At 34.6% G+C, this 16,397-nt stretch overlaps 1 protein-coding gene across 6 annotated transcripts in view; it reads left to right on the plus strand.

Annotated features, from left to right (window-relative positions):
• Positions 1 to 16,397, plus strand: part of LOC126735412 (uncharacterized) — a 62,563-nt gene extending 46,166 nt beyond the window's left edge. For 2 of the 6 annotated variants that reach the window (XM_050439381.1, XM_050439386.1), the window contains 7 exons: positions 6,506 to 6,700; positions 6,758 to 6,845; positions 6,900 to 7,616; positions 7,669 to 7,896; positions 7,947 to 8,597; positions 15,337 to 15,513; positions 15,567 to 16,397. In XM_050439381.1, coding sequence (XP_050295338.1) covers positions 6,506 to 6,700; positions 6,758 to 6,845; positions 6,900 to 7,616; positions 7,669 to 7,896; positions 7,947 to 8,597; positions 15,337 to 15,513; positions 15,567 to 16,303 — 2,793 coding nt within the window. In that variant the 3' untranslated portion in view covers positions 16,304 to 16,397. The remainder of the gene's footprint in view (positions 1 to 6,505; positions 6,701 to 6,757; positions 6,846 to 6,899; positions 7,617 to 7,668; positions 7,897 to 7,946; positions 8,598 to 15,336; positions 15,514 to 15,566) is intronic. The other 4 variants (XM_050439385.1, XM_050439384.1, XM_050439382.1 and 1 more) reach the window with 4 other exon arrangements.

The raw sequence follows: 16,397 nt of genomic DNA on the forward strand, positions 1-16,397 counted from the left end.
GACTAACAGTTGATACTACTCCTGTTCTATTTATCAAATATATAACGTTTGAAAATGGCAAAGAAACGCAAGCTCACACTGATCTTAGCCATCTTTCGACCAAAAGTAAACTAATCTATTCTTGTCTTTTGTTTGTCTAAGTTAGATTAATCTAGATTCTAGATTAATTCTTACTTAATCAGTCGTGAACAACATATTAAAATAGGGGATTTTGCCAGGGTTCACACATTGAATTGCTACTTTAGTTTATTTAACAAAGATGGTATGGTATGGCATGTAATGGGCTCACTCGACATTATCTTTCTACACCTCATTTATCTGTTGTGTATACCTTTCTTCTTTGACGAACGATAATTATACCGTAAGTTTTCCCGTAACTTCTATGGTTTATAAAACGCATTCAAGGCGACTCAAGCTTGGACTTTGGTAAGTCAGTGTTGTTGTCAGTGTGAGTTCTAATATTTCTACTTTATTTTGATAGAATTTGCATTGTTCGTTATTGGTTTTCCCAATTTTCTTAAGGTGGATACGTGGTCGATGATCATTTTAATCTCGTTTTTCTGCAGAATAAAAATTTTTGTATTTAGGCCAGTGAGATATAAATCTTTTTGCTTGTCCCTATCCAGATGCATTTACTCGACATGATTTTTTCTTTTTTCTCACAATCTTAGTTCTTTCACTAGGTGTCCTCTAGTGATACCACAGAATAGTTCAGGCTTATAGAAGGCGGTTAGTGCACTGTACCTGTGAAATTGGTATGCACTTTCGTTGCAGTTATTTTCCCACTTAAACTTCCACGTCTTCATGTTCTGGTATTCACATTAAGAATAGTCTGTTACTGCTTGGCAGTTGTTCTGCTGCCAACCGATAATCTTGTACTAGTCAATTATATAGGAGGCAAGCGGTTTTTATGCAGCTTGGTTGTCTGGTAGGATATAAATATTTACACCTTTTAGGCTTTTCTTGGCACAAATCAGATCGCTATCTTAATAGTTTTTATTTCTGCTTGAAAGATGGTGAGAGTGTTCCCTAGGGATGTTGATGTTTAACATCTAGGTGAATAGATTCTGCAACTTTTATTCATCTTTAATCTTGCTGTATATGAGACTAGACCCTGTTTCTATTTTGTTTTTGGTTTTTGTTATGTCTTCAATCACCAGTGTAAAGGTTGGTTTTGTCAGGGGCTCTATCTGTATGTCTTTTAGAATCTTGAGGTAAGCAGTCAGATTTCCTGACTTTAGATTTTGCATTAGTTGACTGTGTCAATTATTCAAGCCTCCTTTCATACGAGTATATATGCATGAAGCGGAAGGAGGTCAAGTAAAGTTTCAGAAGCTACTTAGGGGCTGCTTTGCAAGGCTCCTGGTATTCTTAGACAAACAAGTCATCTACAACAACTTTCGTTGTACTATTATTTCCTTTCTTTTTGTCTATCAAACGAAACAAGCTTAGGTTATGTCAGGCTTTACAATAGTTTAGTAGAACCAACGATGGAGGATTCAAGACCATATTGCTGCAATTGCTTACTCGACAGTTTTATGTGACTTTACTTTTTTATGTGAATTCAAAGTTAGGTTTTAGGTCAAGATATTTTACTTCTTTTGAGAGCTCGATCATTATTCATTTTAGAATGGGTGTTTTTTATTCAAAGCTTTTTCTCTTTATAAATGAGATAATTACGATTTTGCTTTTATTGACATTTAGTCCTTTCTATGTGTATCATATGCTGAAAAGGCTAAGAGCATTGGTTCTGAGAGAACATTGTTATATCTCTTATTATTATGAGTAAGTTATCTGCATAGCCTTGAACGACAAAGCCTGCTTTAGTCATCGACAACTAAGGACTAGAGCAGGAGTATTAGAATATCATATCATCATCAATATGAATCTCTGACACTGGGGGGTTGCTTCACCATAGACCGCGCTACCTTTACGACATGTTTATATGGATCTAATATATTGTGTAGAAGCTTGTTTGACTCCTTCACGGCATGAGTCAATCACTTGAATAGTATTAATGACCTTGGTCGTCTCTTGGAGTCCTATTTTTGTTGCTTTTTGCAGATGATCTGAAAGTGTATAGATGGTATCTCTATATGATATATTGTTGCTCTGCAAAAAGGCATTTATAAAATAAATGACGTGCTTCCTAATGTCAGCAAGTGCTACTTTATAATATTTAGAAGGAGAAAGAGAACATCAGCTTCAATCAACAAACTAAGCTATTAATTCGAAATATCTTAAACCAGGTTAATTTAGTGAAAGGCTCATCTAAGATGTGCAGCATTAATATGTCAAATTCATTAAATATAAACTTCTACAATTGGGCATAGTATAAGGACCGAACACAAAGTTTTACATATTTACCTTAACATTTTATCAAGCAAAGAGAATACTATAATGTGTGTTTTGCTTTTGTAGTTTCTTGTTAGTATAATAAGGAGCTCTGAATGGTTAGCCATTCGACCTATTTAACCAAAATTATTATCTTTTGCATGTTTTTTTCGATAGAACACCTTACTTACTTATTTAATAATTCAGTCAATAGATTTTATGAAACTAGTGAATATTTATAATAAAAACAAAGGAAATAATAGTACAACGAAAGTTGTTGTAGATGACTTGCTTGTCTAAGAATACCAGGAGCCTTGCAAAGCAGCCCCTAAGTAGCTTTTTAAACTTTAGTTGACCTCCTTCCGCTTCATGCGTATATACTCGTATGAAAGGAAGCTTGAATAATTGATATACAGTCACCTAAATACAAAATCTTAAGTCAGGAAATCTGACTGCTCACCTCAAGATTCGAAAAGACATACAGATAGAGCCCCTGACAAAACCAACTTTGAAGCTGGTGAATCAAGACATAGCAAAAACCACAAATTAGATATGGCACGGGTTGGGGTGGCGAAGGGTTGACGTATACAATGGGGGATAGTTTTGAAATCCTGCAGGATCGGCAATCTGAGGCCAATTTCAGTGTTGCTCATTTGAATCTTCGCTCCATAAAAACCGGTTTCGATGAATTTCTAAATTATGCCAGTGAATATGACTTTGATATTTTGATATCTAATTAAATTAAGAGACAAAGCTCGAAAAAATATACTCGACAAAAAACTCTCGTGAATTTGTCATATTACAGGCAATTAAAGAATTATACTAAACACGCAATTAATCGCGAAAAAATTACTTTTTTCAAGCAAATGTCTATAGAAAAGGGTAAAGAATTTTGGAACAAAGCAAAAAAACTTAATTTTACTAAAAAAAAGATTGACCCTATTCCTGAAAATCTCAATTTACCCGAGGACTTAAATAATTTTTTTTCGAACACCGTGGGCCCTACTAATTCAACATCATTAGAAAAACTTAACTTTTATAATTCAAATACATTTAGTCACTTTGAGACGGAATTTAATATAAGTCTTATAACTGAAAATAAAACTGTCGATATTATAAATAAAATAGGGTCAAATGCAATAGATGGTGATGGAATTTCCATTAGAGATCTTAAACTATGTCTTCCTTTTTGTCTTAAGCCATTAGTCAATATTTTAATTTAACAATAAATTCCTGCATCTTAGAAAACCAATTCCCCGATGATTGGAAAAAAGCGATACTCATTCCCTTACCAAAAATACCTTGTGCAACAGATTATAAAGACATTAGGCCAATAAGTATTCTGCCTGTCATTTCAAAAATCTTAGAACGTCACGTATATAACGAAATAGCTGACTATGTTTATAATTTAAAAATTATTCCTGATTGCCAGTCAGGATTTCGTAAATCTTATAGTACTATAACAAGTCTTATCAGTATTGTTAATGATATCAGGTTTAAAGAGGATTCAAAGGAAATAACTTACCTAACTCTTTTAGATCTAAGTAAAGCATTCGATACCATAGATCACCAAATGCTTTTGGCAAAACTGCACTATTATGGTTTTTCGGCAAATGCCATACATTTTTTTAGCTCTTATCTTAAAGATCGGTTACATTGTGTCCGAACGGTGAATGATGGTGAATTTAAATTTTCAAGGTTTTTGTCATTTAAAAAAGGGGTGCCTCAGGGTTCTATATAAGGCCCCTTACTTTTCTCTTTATATGTTGCTGATATGAATCAGTGCATCGAAAATTCTAAGCTGCACCAATTTGCTGACGACTCCCAAATTTATAATTCTTTTAAAATATCAGACGTTCAGGTGGCACAGAATAAAATTAATGCCGACTTGAATCAGATTGCTTTGTTTGCTGAAAACCATAACCTCAAATTAAATGCTTCAAAGTCATGTGCAATGTTTTTTTCACAAAATAAAAGTCATCTTCTAGATTGCATGGAAAATTTTAAAATTAATATTAATGGAACAGCTATACCAACCGTTGCGGAAAAACGTAATCTAGGGGTTATATTCGATTCAAATCTCAGCTTTGCTTCCCACATTAAGAACAAAATTAAAATTGCTTACGGTCGTTTAAAAAACTTATATCAATACAAAAATCAGTTACCATCAAACACCAAATATTTGCTTTGCAATTCGCTTGTACTGTCTTTGGTGGATTATGCGGACATTGTGTATGGCGACTCACTAACCGTATCTCTGTCAAGAACGGTGCAAAAACTGCAAAATAGTTGTATGCGTTTTTCCTTTAATATATCGTATAGAGACCACATTACTCCTTATCTAAATTCACATTTTATATTAAATATGACAAATAGAAGGAAGTGTCATATGTATAATTTAATTTACAAAATAATTAAATCAGGTCAGCCGCCATATTTAAGAGACTTATTTTTTCACCATGATTATATACACAATGTAAGAAATCCAAACTTAATTAGAATTCCATTTCATCGAACATCAGGTTTTAAAAAATCATTCCAGTATGTAGGCATTCATATGTGGAACAGGTTACCGGATTACATTAAAAATAGTTCACCAAAGAAATTTATTGCATATGTTAAAGAAATTCTTCTTGATTCTCAACTAACATAGGCATTTTAACAAATTCACGCCATCAAATTTTTATTAAAAATATAATTTAATTATTTTTATTTAATTGCAACCATATTATTTTTGAATTCTTACTTTTTAAATCAACACTGGTCTTGTTGATCTTGCAGGCATAAAAATAAAATTTTAAATGGTTCATTTTGGAATATCTATTCATTTTTGCGTCGTGTTGCCCTGGTTTTCCAGCCTCGGCTCGTGTTTTTTGCCGCCGTTCCTCCTCTCTGTCTATTGCACAGATGGTACCTATATTAATGTAATTGATATAGTAAATTATTACACTATATTTTTTTTGTTTTTATCTTTTATATGTTTTTAGGGTTTAATGACTTATTTTCTTAATAATTATAATTGGGAAAGTCTTTATTCTTCTTTTAGTTGTAATTAGGTTAGTATGTTTTAACGGTCTGAGCAGCACATGCGCGCTAGCTCATGTATGTGTTATCGGTTGTTTTTATAATCGCAGTTCAGTCCGCATTACTCTTAGCATTGTGTAAATTCTTGTAATAAAAAAATGTAATTTTCTATGTACAATGTTTAAGTGGTAATAAAAGTCTTTTGAACTTGAATTTGAATATACAGCAAGATTAAAGATGAAAGAAAGTTGTAGAATCTGTTCACCTAGATGTTAAATATTAATATCCCTAGGGAACACGCTCACCATCTTTCAAGCAGAAGTAAAAACTATCAATATAGCGATCTCTGATTGTGCCAAAAAAAGTCTAAAAGGTTCAAAGATGTATATCCTACCAGACAGCCAAGCTGCATAAAAATCGCTTGCCAACTATATAATTGACTAGTACAAGATTATCGGTAGGCAGCAGAACAACTGCCAAGCAGTAACAGACTCACATAAAAGTAAATACCAGAACATGAAGACGTGGAAGTTTAAGTGGAAGAATATTTGCAACGAAGTTGCATACCAATTTTGCAGGTACAGTGCACCCATCGCCTTCTATGGGCCCAAACTAGTCTGTGGTATCACTAGAGGACACCTAGTGAAAGAACTCAGAATGTGAAAAAAAAGAAAAAGAAGTCATGTCGGGTAAATGCATCTGGATAGGGACAGGCAAAAAGAATCATATCTCACTGGCCTAAATACAAAAACTTCTTAATCTGCAGAAAAACGAGATTAAAATGATCGAACCGGCGAATACGTATACCGTGGAGTTACCACCTCAATAAAATTGGGAAAACCAATAACGAACAAATTCTATCAAAATAAAGTAGAAATATTAGAACTCACAATGACTCGCCTTGAATGAATTTTTTAAACCATAGAACTTGAAAAAACTATATAGTAAATATTATTATTATGATCTTAAGTTCTTCTGCACTAGTTTGAACAAATTTTAAAATTTCTGCTCATATTAGTCTTAAGTTAGGTTTAATCTCATCGCTTTCTTTTTGACGTTTAATATTACTTTACCTTATAAATTATATTGTACTACTGAAAATGTTTTTACCAACGTTGATAAATAAGTAACTGACACCTTTACTTAGGAAAAATTGGCGAAACTATTACAATCTCTAACTACGCCAAAGCCTCAGAGTAAAGCTGATGATGATATAGAGAATGAACTTAAAGAGCTTCAACTAGCAATAAATAATTTAAAACCAAAAGATGACAGTAATACAATAAATAGCATTGGGCTGGAAAACAATCGAAGAGGAAAAGATGAGTCTCAAGATTTTCAGGTAATGTTCATATTAAGTTAAACTTTAAGTTTTATTAATTTAAACTAATCTTTTTAGTCTATGCTAAGTCAGATTATTTCCCAGAATAACGTTGAACCAAGCAAAGTTTCAACTCAATCGTCTGTTAATCTCGCATCCAACATAAGTATTTAATAACAGTTTTTCGTAAAAGCTTAATTATTATAATAATTATTTTTAGGTCCCCAACCAATAGCAACTCCTCAATTACTTTCTCAATTTATATCTTCACATAATCCACAAATCTCAAGTGCTTCCCAAAATGATTATTCTCAATTTAAAAATTTTCTTAAACTTTACGAAAGTAATTCTCCATACTTTAAACCGACGTCTGCAAACTATGGTTCCGGTGCAAATAGTCTGGGAGGGACTTCATTTGGATTAACATCTCCATATGAAAATCAAAAATTAAGTGGATATGGATCAAACTTAAATAGCTACGTACCTTATCCTAACAGTATATTTTCTCCTAGTATAAATACTTATGAGTCATTGGGTCAAAATGTCCAGTTTAGTAATGCCAACCCAATAATGACAAAATATCAACCAACTGAATTTAATAAATTTGTTGGTGGCTTCTATTCACCAAGCTACAGCCAAAAAACTGATCAGTACGGTCCAATCATTTCCTATGACAATCACAATCAGGGAGCTAACTACTATCCTTATTCCCAACATTTCATAGTTCCACCTCAAAATAATTATGGAGTCAAACCAACCTCCTTCATAGGAAAATATAACACCAACTCGAATTTAGGACAACCAGAGTATCCTACATCATCTGCGGCGCTTTATTCTGGCATTTCTAATTCCGATTATGGAGGGAGGGTAACTCAAGGGAATAGCGGCACTAAAAATAAATTTCAATATAGTCCAAATCCTGGACGAGACTATCAAGGTGAGATCACATTAAGTAAAAGTAAGTAACCATGTTAGCCTTATTATTTTAGATGCTAGCTTCGCTTCAAGAGGTTATTCTGGATCAACTTTGGATAAACCATATAGTGCTACTAAAGACACTAATGAGTACAGGAATTCTATGATCTATGACTTAAATCAACAGATTCAAAGTTTGGAGCGAATTATTAATGGATTAACCAAAACCGATGGGTACTATCAATCTCCTGAAGATAAAACAGCTGTTGCGGGCTTGGAAGAGAAAATCTCAAGTCTGAAAGGTTCCTCTTAGTATAGTTTTAAACATGGAGACCTTATTTTTTATTTTTAGGTATTATAGAGAGTCTTAACCAGCCAACTTACAGTTTACCTCAACCTCAGCCTCTATATAAACAACAAAGACAATACACGGCCAAATTCAATCAAAAAGAATCACTAAGTAATTCTCAACCCAATGAATATAAGTTTCCAGCTCCTGCCAATGAATATAAGTTTAATGACAAGCAATATGAATCAAATAGACAGGATAACTCGAACGTAGCTTACGCTGAGCAGGGCCCTACTTTTTATGCTGCAACAGAAAGTCCGCTACCTTCTGCTAGTACACCAGGCTCATATCCATCGGGCCAATATCCATACCAGCCAAGTAGCCCATCCCAGCCTCCTAATATCTCAAATTATAACCCTTTGCCTCCTAATCAACCGATTCCACCTCCATATCAATCAAAGGAGCTCCAGGAACCTAAAGTAGAACAGCATGCCGCTGCTTATCAGCCGCCTACTAGCTTAAGTGGAGAGGCTAGCGCTGCTTATCAACCAAAGCAATCCACGGCAAGTGACAGAGTCGATAACATAAGAAGAAAGAAGTTAGAATTTATAAAAAGCCAAACGGGAAGAAAAAGGCGACAAGTTCAGGATGGCAATGAAGTTAATTTTAACGCAGATCAGTCTCAAGTATCTAATAGAGAATATGGATATGAACGTAAGGCTCTTACTATATTAATCAACTAATTGTACAATTAATCTGGCATTTTAAATTTCATGGAGTCTTTATTTTTTGTCAGACGTAAGTCTATATAAGGTCTATAAGTTTGCAAATGAAAATGTGAAGATCATCTGTACAATTTACTTTTTGGAAACGAAGCAATACAACCAATAGCGACAAGCAAAGTTTACCATTAAAATCAAATTCAGAATTCTTAGAAAAAAGGCTAGGGGCATTCACATTTTTATTTTTTAAACATTCTTCATAGACCACTAACGACTGACAAAAAACGACGACTGCATGGGTTTTTTAAACTTACAGACTTTTTTGGATGCCAGATTGACTGTCTACAAAGGTTTTGCACATTAGAAATAAAAAAAATAACTTTGCATGTAAATCGCCAAACAATTGCTTTTAAGTGGTAATCTTTCTGAGTTATATGACAAAAATTATTTTATAACCTTATATTTGTATGGTAATTACGTTCTGGACTGCTTGTTGTGTGTTTAAAGGTGTCTGCCCACTACACCGGACCATGCCATAACCGTGCTAAGAATGTATCAGGCAAAAAAATATTCTTTGTATTGAAAAGTATGACACTACTCCCACTAGATCGTTCCATCACCGCCCAACACCGTCCCGTACTGGAGGCACGGAGCGAGAGCAATTTGTCGGCGGGAATATTTTGCGGGTGCTGACACGCTCTGTGCACGTTGTCAAACCGGTGCACGCATGCAGCAAGACGCTGAGTATACGGTTGTAACCCGCATATGACGACCGTTATAAACGGGTTGTAATTGTAAACGCCTTGTCTTTAGTAGTCATCTGTTGTTCATCAAGACGCGCGTACACGTAGACAGTGCAAAATGGAGGATGAAAAATTAATAGAATGTGTACGCAAATATGAAAATTGATACTGTGAGAAAAGATATGGCTTGGAAGGAAATTTCGGAACAAATAAATCAACCAGGTATGTTTGTTAAATTATTGTTTAATTTGTATAAGTAATTTAATTACATGGGTATCCAGTCCAATTGGCCTTGCGTAGTTTGAAAGAAATCTGCAAATTGATGACGTACTTCAAAGGCGGTTAAAACTGCATTACCTCCTTGGTGTTTTAAGTTTTTAAATTGTACAGGAGTATTTGTTTCCGTAAAAGTTATAGTTTCTCCGCGTCTTATGAAATTATATCTTAGCACCTTAGTTATCTCCCAATATAACACATGGTGCACTTACATTACTCCCCGGAAAAAAATTTGTTACTTGGAATATTATTCTCGAATATAGCTTTGCCCTTTGTTGATTTTGACAAAATATCCACATCACTATCTTTGCCGAAAGCAACGACGTTAACGGCTATGAAATTATAATTGGCATCAACCAAGGCCAAAAGTACAATAGAAAATGTTTTTTTATAATTAAAATACAAAGAACCACTGTTTGGTGGTGCTAAAATTAGAACATGCTTGCCGTCTATAGCAGCTACATAATTAGAAAAATTCCATTTATTCCAGAATTCTTCTATATTATTTTCCCATTGTTCTGTGCCAGGCATGGGAATACTTTCTCGCAATATATTTTTTATTATAGCATCACAAACTTCCAACACGGCACATCTTACAGAACTGACTCCCATATGATAGCTAAAAGCAATAGTCGTAAACGAGTCACCCGTTGCTAAGTACCTGCAAACAAAATATATTTTATTTGAGTGCATAATAAACGTATTATGTATATATTAGTATTTATATAGATCTCTTATTTATTTTTATTATTAATATTTATTATGTTTTTTTACAGCTGCTGCTTGCAAACAAAGATGGCAAGGTCTAAGAGATGCATATAGAAGAGCATTAAATAAGAAAAAAAGCAAAACTGGACAGGCAGCCAAGAAGATTAAGAAATGGAAGTACGAGGAAGAAATGTCATTCGTTGCTTCGTTTTTTGTCGAAAAAAAAAACTTTAGAGTCCGAGCTCACAAGCGACGATGAAGAGTCTCAGTACAAAGCAACTGAATTCCAGAACTCTAATTCTGACAATGAGATCAACAGTACCGATGCTGTGGATGTGGCTGCTTCTAAAAATCAGAACGAAGATAGCACTATTGTCTGTAATAAATCCTCACAACCTCACCACAGCGAAGCAAAAAAAGCAAAGACAATAAAGAAGGCTAAAGTTCTACCAGAAAAGTCAGCATCCGCTGTTTTGATGTCTAGATTATTAGACGAGTAACTTCTTATTCCACAACAACGTGAACATGATGAACTAGATCGTTTCTTTTTGAATATATCAGAAACAGTAAAAAAGTTTTCACCTTACCTACAAGCAATAGCAAAAAACAAAATATTCAGTTTAGTTTCCGAAATGGAGTTACAGCAGCTCGCACCACCTAGTTTTGTTACAACACCTCAATATTCATATACTCCATCTCCAGCATCGACTCCTTCGTACGTTCAAGCAAGTGCTACACCTATGCCTACGTCTCCTGAGACTTGGGATACGTCTTTTAACGATATTTTGGAATTGTAAAGAGTAACCAAGGATAGAAAAAAACCTCGTCTTATTTCGATTTTATAAGACTTAATTTTTAGAAGTAAATTTTGTAGCTTTTGTTGATTCTGAAATTAAAATATATATTAAACGAATTATTGTACTTACCGTAAACAAACAGCAAGTTTTTCTTTAGATGATAGACATTCTCTAACGTTGGTGTTTCTCCCGACAGTGTCATTTTCAATTTTTTTTCAGTAACACGTTAAATTGGAATGTAGACATTAATATACTGAAAAAACTTTTCGTCATCAACCAAGTGCCTGAATAATGTCCAATATTCTCCTTCGGTTTTTCGTTCTTTTATAGAATTGTGAATCCAGTAGCGTCGAGTTTTTTTTGGGATTTCTCCTTCTTCCTCGTCCAAAATTATCGCAATGATTGCTAATTGTCTGACAGTTAATTTTCTAATAGCCATATCTATTTTTTTTAATCCAATTCCAACCAGACATCCACGCAACACTGAAAGGCATGGGAGAATGAACTGGTGCTGCACGTATCGACCGGATTCCTTCTACATACGAGATGGATACGGACACTGACCGCCGTCGATCCGTTTAGTGGGCATAGTAGAATGTATCGTGTTGCTTTGCGTGCCGGATACGTTCCTAAGACGGTCATGGCATGGTCCGGTGTAGTGGACAGACACCTTAAAAGTCATTTGCTTTATTTTATTTTTGTCGTTCATTGGTTGACTGATGCTGTGAAGCTGGTCGATAACTATTTTCTCAAAGTGATACCTCTTGGCTCACATCCATTTCTAATGTTTTTGAGATTTAAAAAAATTAGCGCATATAGAAGTAAAAAGTTCAGTAAAAAAGATAACTCTCATTAAAGAGACAAATCTCTTCGAAGCTCTTGGACTCTGGTGATTAGGCCTGTTGATGATATTATTATGAAAATGTAAATACGTTAATTATTCTCCTAGTTTTTGTACTATTTTTATTAGTATTCTATATCGTATGTTCGAGAGCCCCATTTTGGCCTCAATTTAGGTTATTTAGGTTATATCATTGTAAATCCCTGTAGTTTTAATTTTTTAGAATTTGTATACTTGCTTGCTTTGACTGTCAGTATTCTCCTAAAATTATTGGTCTCTTTCGGCAAAAACAATGAAGATAATTCTAAATATTTCGAAACTGTTCCATCGGGTTTTAAAAAGGACGCGCTTCGTGACAAATCATTCAGTTTTAATTGTTTAGTCAGTTTTTACCTTGGAAACAATTAAACGATAGTCAAGGCGAGTTAGGTTAATGTTTTTGACGTTGACAATAAAAGTGGGTTCCCGAATTTCGTTACAATTGGTGTCAGAGGTGGGATATTTGGAAGCTCATTTTAGTGGATGCCTTTAACAAAAAGTCAGGCCAAGAAGAACGAGACCGCAAGCAAGAAGAAAGAGACTGTAAACAGAGGGAAGAACAAGAAGAGCGAGATAAGAAACAGGAAGATTTACTAAAGACAATAAAATCTTACCTGAAGAAAGAAAATGGAGACCTGATTCGAACCATGAAAGATGACTTACTGAATTTAAAAGATAATCTTAAAAAGGAGCAGGAGGAATGAGACAGAAAACAAGAGGAACGAGTTTTACAACTTAAAGAAGATCTGGGGAAGAATCAGAAACAATTAATGACTAACTTTGAAGCAACAGTAGAACAAAAATTGAGACATGTACAAACAAAGATCCAAGAACTAGAGATGAAAGTAAAATGAACTCCTCTTCATCCCGATCCTGGAATGCAAACAATGATGAAAGTAAAGCCACCAAAATTCGATGGCAAAGAAGCATGGAGTACCTATTTGAATCAATTTAAGGCCGATGCTAGGGGAAATCGCTGGGATAACGAAGAAAAGGCAATTAATCTTAAGTTAAGCCTTAGAGGAGAAGCTACAGAAATATTAAGAATGGTGCCATCTGAGGATCAGCTCAATTTCGATGTACTGGTGCGTACCTTAGAGATGAGATACGGTGAAGCCCATCTACAAAAAGTGTACCAGGCTCAATTGAAATCTAGAAGACAACAACCCGAGGAAGGGCTCTAACAGTTTGAGGCCGATGTAACTCGATTAGTAAATCTGGCTTACCCTTCAGCCCCAACAGAGTTCCGAGAACAAATTTCTATAAATTGTTTTGTTGACGGAGTTCGAGATCCAGATACCAACCACGCTCTAAGGATGGCTCATCATAAAATTATTTCAGAAGCTTTGGCGCATGGATTAGAATATGAGGCAGCTTTTCAAGCAAGTAGAAGGCAGACACGAATAAGACAAATCAGAACTTCGGGAAAGTGATCTCGAAGACCGCCTAAAGAAGATTGAATCATTATTAGCGAGGAAACCTAAAAGACCATTGCAATGCTGGAATTGCAATGAGGAGGAGTACCTTAAACATCAATGCCCCAAGCCTTTAAGAGATCCAAGGAACCAGGAAAAACTCCAACTAGTCAGCTTTATGGGGCGCAAGCTGGCTGGGTGCTACCAATCCCCACGTATAAGACTAAACCGGCTGCCACATCCTGGAGAGAGCTTAGTAGTACCGGGAAAAATATGCAGCCGTGAGATGGTATTGGATACAGGATCAAGTCATACTATCGTGAAGCCGAACATCGTAGCTCACTGTAGGCTTTTAGCACCACCCAATCTAATTCTGGAGTCTGCGGATGGAAAAAGAATCCCGATTCTTGGATTGCATGAAGCTACAGTCACCATTGGCTTAACAATATTCCAATAGCCGGTACTAGTGGCAGAAATCATGGATGATATCATATTAGGATTAGATGTTATGAATGCTCAGCAGTTTAAAATGGATGTATATAACCGGATATTGACGACGAGAAATGAAAAGATTTTTATGCACCACCTATATGAAGATAAAGTAAATACCAGAGTCGTTAGGTTATTTAAGGATATTACCATACCAGCAAAAACAGAAAAGAGGCAATAATATTAGGATCATCTTAAGTGTAGGGTGTGCCCTCGGTGAACTTCAAACTCAATGTACCATAAGAAGCAGTTTATATGAAACCTCGCAGATAATAATTATAATGAATCATTTTGGTATAAACAAGTGATATTGCTAACAAGAGCCTTTATTAATTGACATCCTTCTGTGACCTTTTTCTACCACATAAGTAAAAACCACGGTGATATCGAGCAAATTTCGTGAAGAAACCCTGTCTTCATGGGTGAAATATTTTCAAAAGAGCTTGTAACTGAACAGGTATAACAAGTTCTTTTAAGCATCTTTGACTCAACTCATTAATTGTTAGTTCCTATGCTAATTTCTTCAGATACATTCTTCTACGCAGTGGTTCTAACTTATTTTTGAATTAAAGATATTGCGAGTTATGCCACTAACATTGAGCATATAGAAGAAGTAACAATTGGCCATCTCCTGAAATTTTGACTTCGGCGACTTTAGTCGCAGCGAACTTAAAGGAGGTTTTAAAAAACAGGAACAAAGTTGAAATTAATATTTTTTTGTCAGAGATGAGATAAGACTAGTTGGTTTAAATGATATTCCTGTACACTAGTCTAATTCTCTCATGCTACCCTAGTACCATCTTGGTATGCTGGCTCTTAAAAGAATTATGAGGGAGAGTAATACCAGACCCAACTCTCTCTGAAGAAAAACTAAATATACCAATTGGTATAACCTCTCCCAGATTGAAAGGGTTAAAATAATTTGACAGATTATTTTATCGTTTTGGGGAACCCACACCTCGGCGGTCGTTTTGATTCTATTAAGTTAATCTTTCATTAGTATATTCTCTTTCATAGACTATACGAGTGTAGAAGTATGTTTGTGCCATCAGGTCTTTTGATAATTTCCAGCCCTTAGGGTTTGTTTAGCTATTTAGCTTCTCTTCATATTAATCTCAGCTGTCCCTGAATTTAGCACGGTTGTAAAGCTTAAATACTTCTGTTCATATGTTAGGTAGGTATCGTACATATGATAATGTTGTTGATTATTTACGTGTCGATCACTCCGTTAAGTATTCATCAAATTGGTTGTACACTTAAAAAGAGTGCTTATAAAAAATCCGAATATGCGTTAAAACTAATAAAATCAACTAAAAAGCGATGTTGATCTGTGATTTTATTAATTTAATTCCATTTCCCTGATGCTCTAATGTGCAAGCATAATTGTTAGGTTTCTACATTGAGTGCTTTTTTTAAAACTTAGTTTCAGTAGGTAACGATGCCTTTTTGCAAATAGCCAACACCTTTAAGAAATATCTGGAAGATAATATTACCGACCTGAAGTTAAGCGACGAAAATATGCCCGAAAGTAATCAGAAAATGAGAACTAATGGTCTGAACGAATTGCAAAATAAATTGGAAACTTTAAAATTACAGTTAGGTATGCTCTAAATATCACTCAACCTTTTATTGCTAAACTTTTTTTAATTATAGAATCACAAAAGCCATTGCCGACGTTTTTGCCGGGAGTACCAACACCATACTTGCCACAAGGGAGCGTACAGCCCATCGATAAATCAAAATCAATTATAACATCGTTAAGTTTAAACAACAAAAAACAGGATATTTTTACGGATATTGTAGTAAAAGTTGTTCAAAAACTCTTAAACGCATTGCCTGAGGTTTTAAATATTATATTTGGAAATATTTTTACAAACGTGGGCGGGGCCAGTGGTGATTATAGTCCAGTACAAAATATTCTTAAAAATCTGGGGGCTTTAGGCTATCTGCCTCTTGTAGCTATTAAAATACTCGACTCTTTAGGTTTAGTATTAACACACTTGAATAAAAATCAATTTTTTAAACAGTTCTTGCTTCCAGGTATATCGCTTTTATTGATAGGAGGTGTAGTTTTATTTTTAGTATTTTTTTATCAGCAAAATAATAACCCGTATGGTTATTTGGAATATCAGTCAAATAGTCTCAGCAACTATCCACGTTATGAACATTTAGATTACAACAAACCCTATAGCGTAAGTCCTTATTATAATACCAGAGAAATCCAAAATATAGCTGATTATAGGCCTAGTCTTAGCAAAATTGATAATTATGAGCGAATTAAGTATAACATTCCTGATAATACTGCAACAAATCTCGTAAATGTGCCACGTATTCCTTATAGTAGAGGTTATTTGAATTATTATGATTCCGGACGTAATCGACTCAGTTAGAGCTTAAATATTGCCGTAACATAATATTTGTTGACACTTTACTCTTGTGGTTTGTTATGTTAAAATAAAATAAAATTAGTAAGTTACTGTTGTA

The sequence above is a fragment of the Anthonomus grandis genome, chromosome 4 (assembly GCF_022605725.1).
Source record: "Anthonomus grandis grandis chromosome 4, icAntGran1.3, whole genome shotgun sequence".
NCBI classification, from domain to species: domain Eukaryota; kingdom Metazoa; phylum Arthropoda; class Insecta; order Coleoptera; family Curculionidae; genus Anthonomus; species Anthonomus grandis.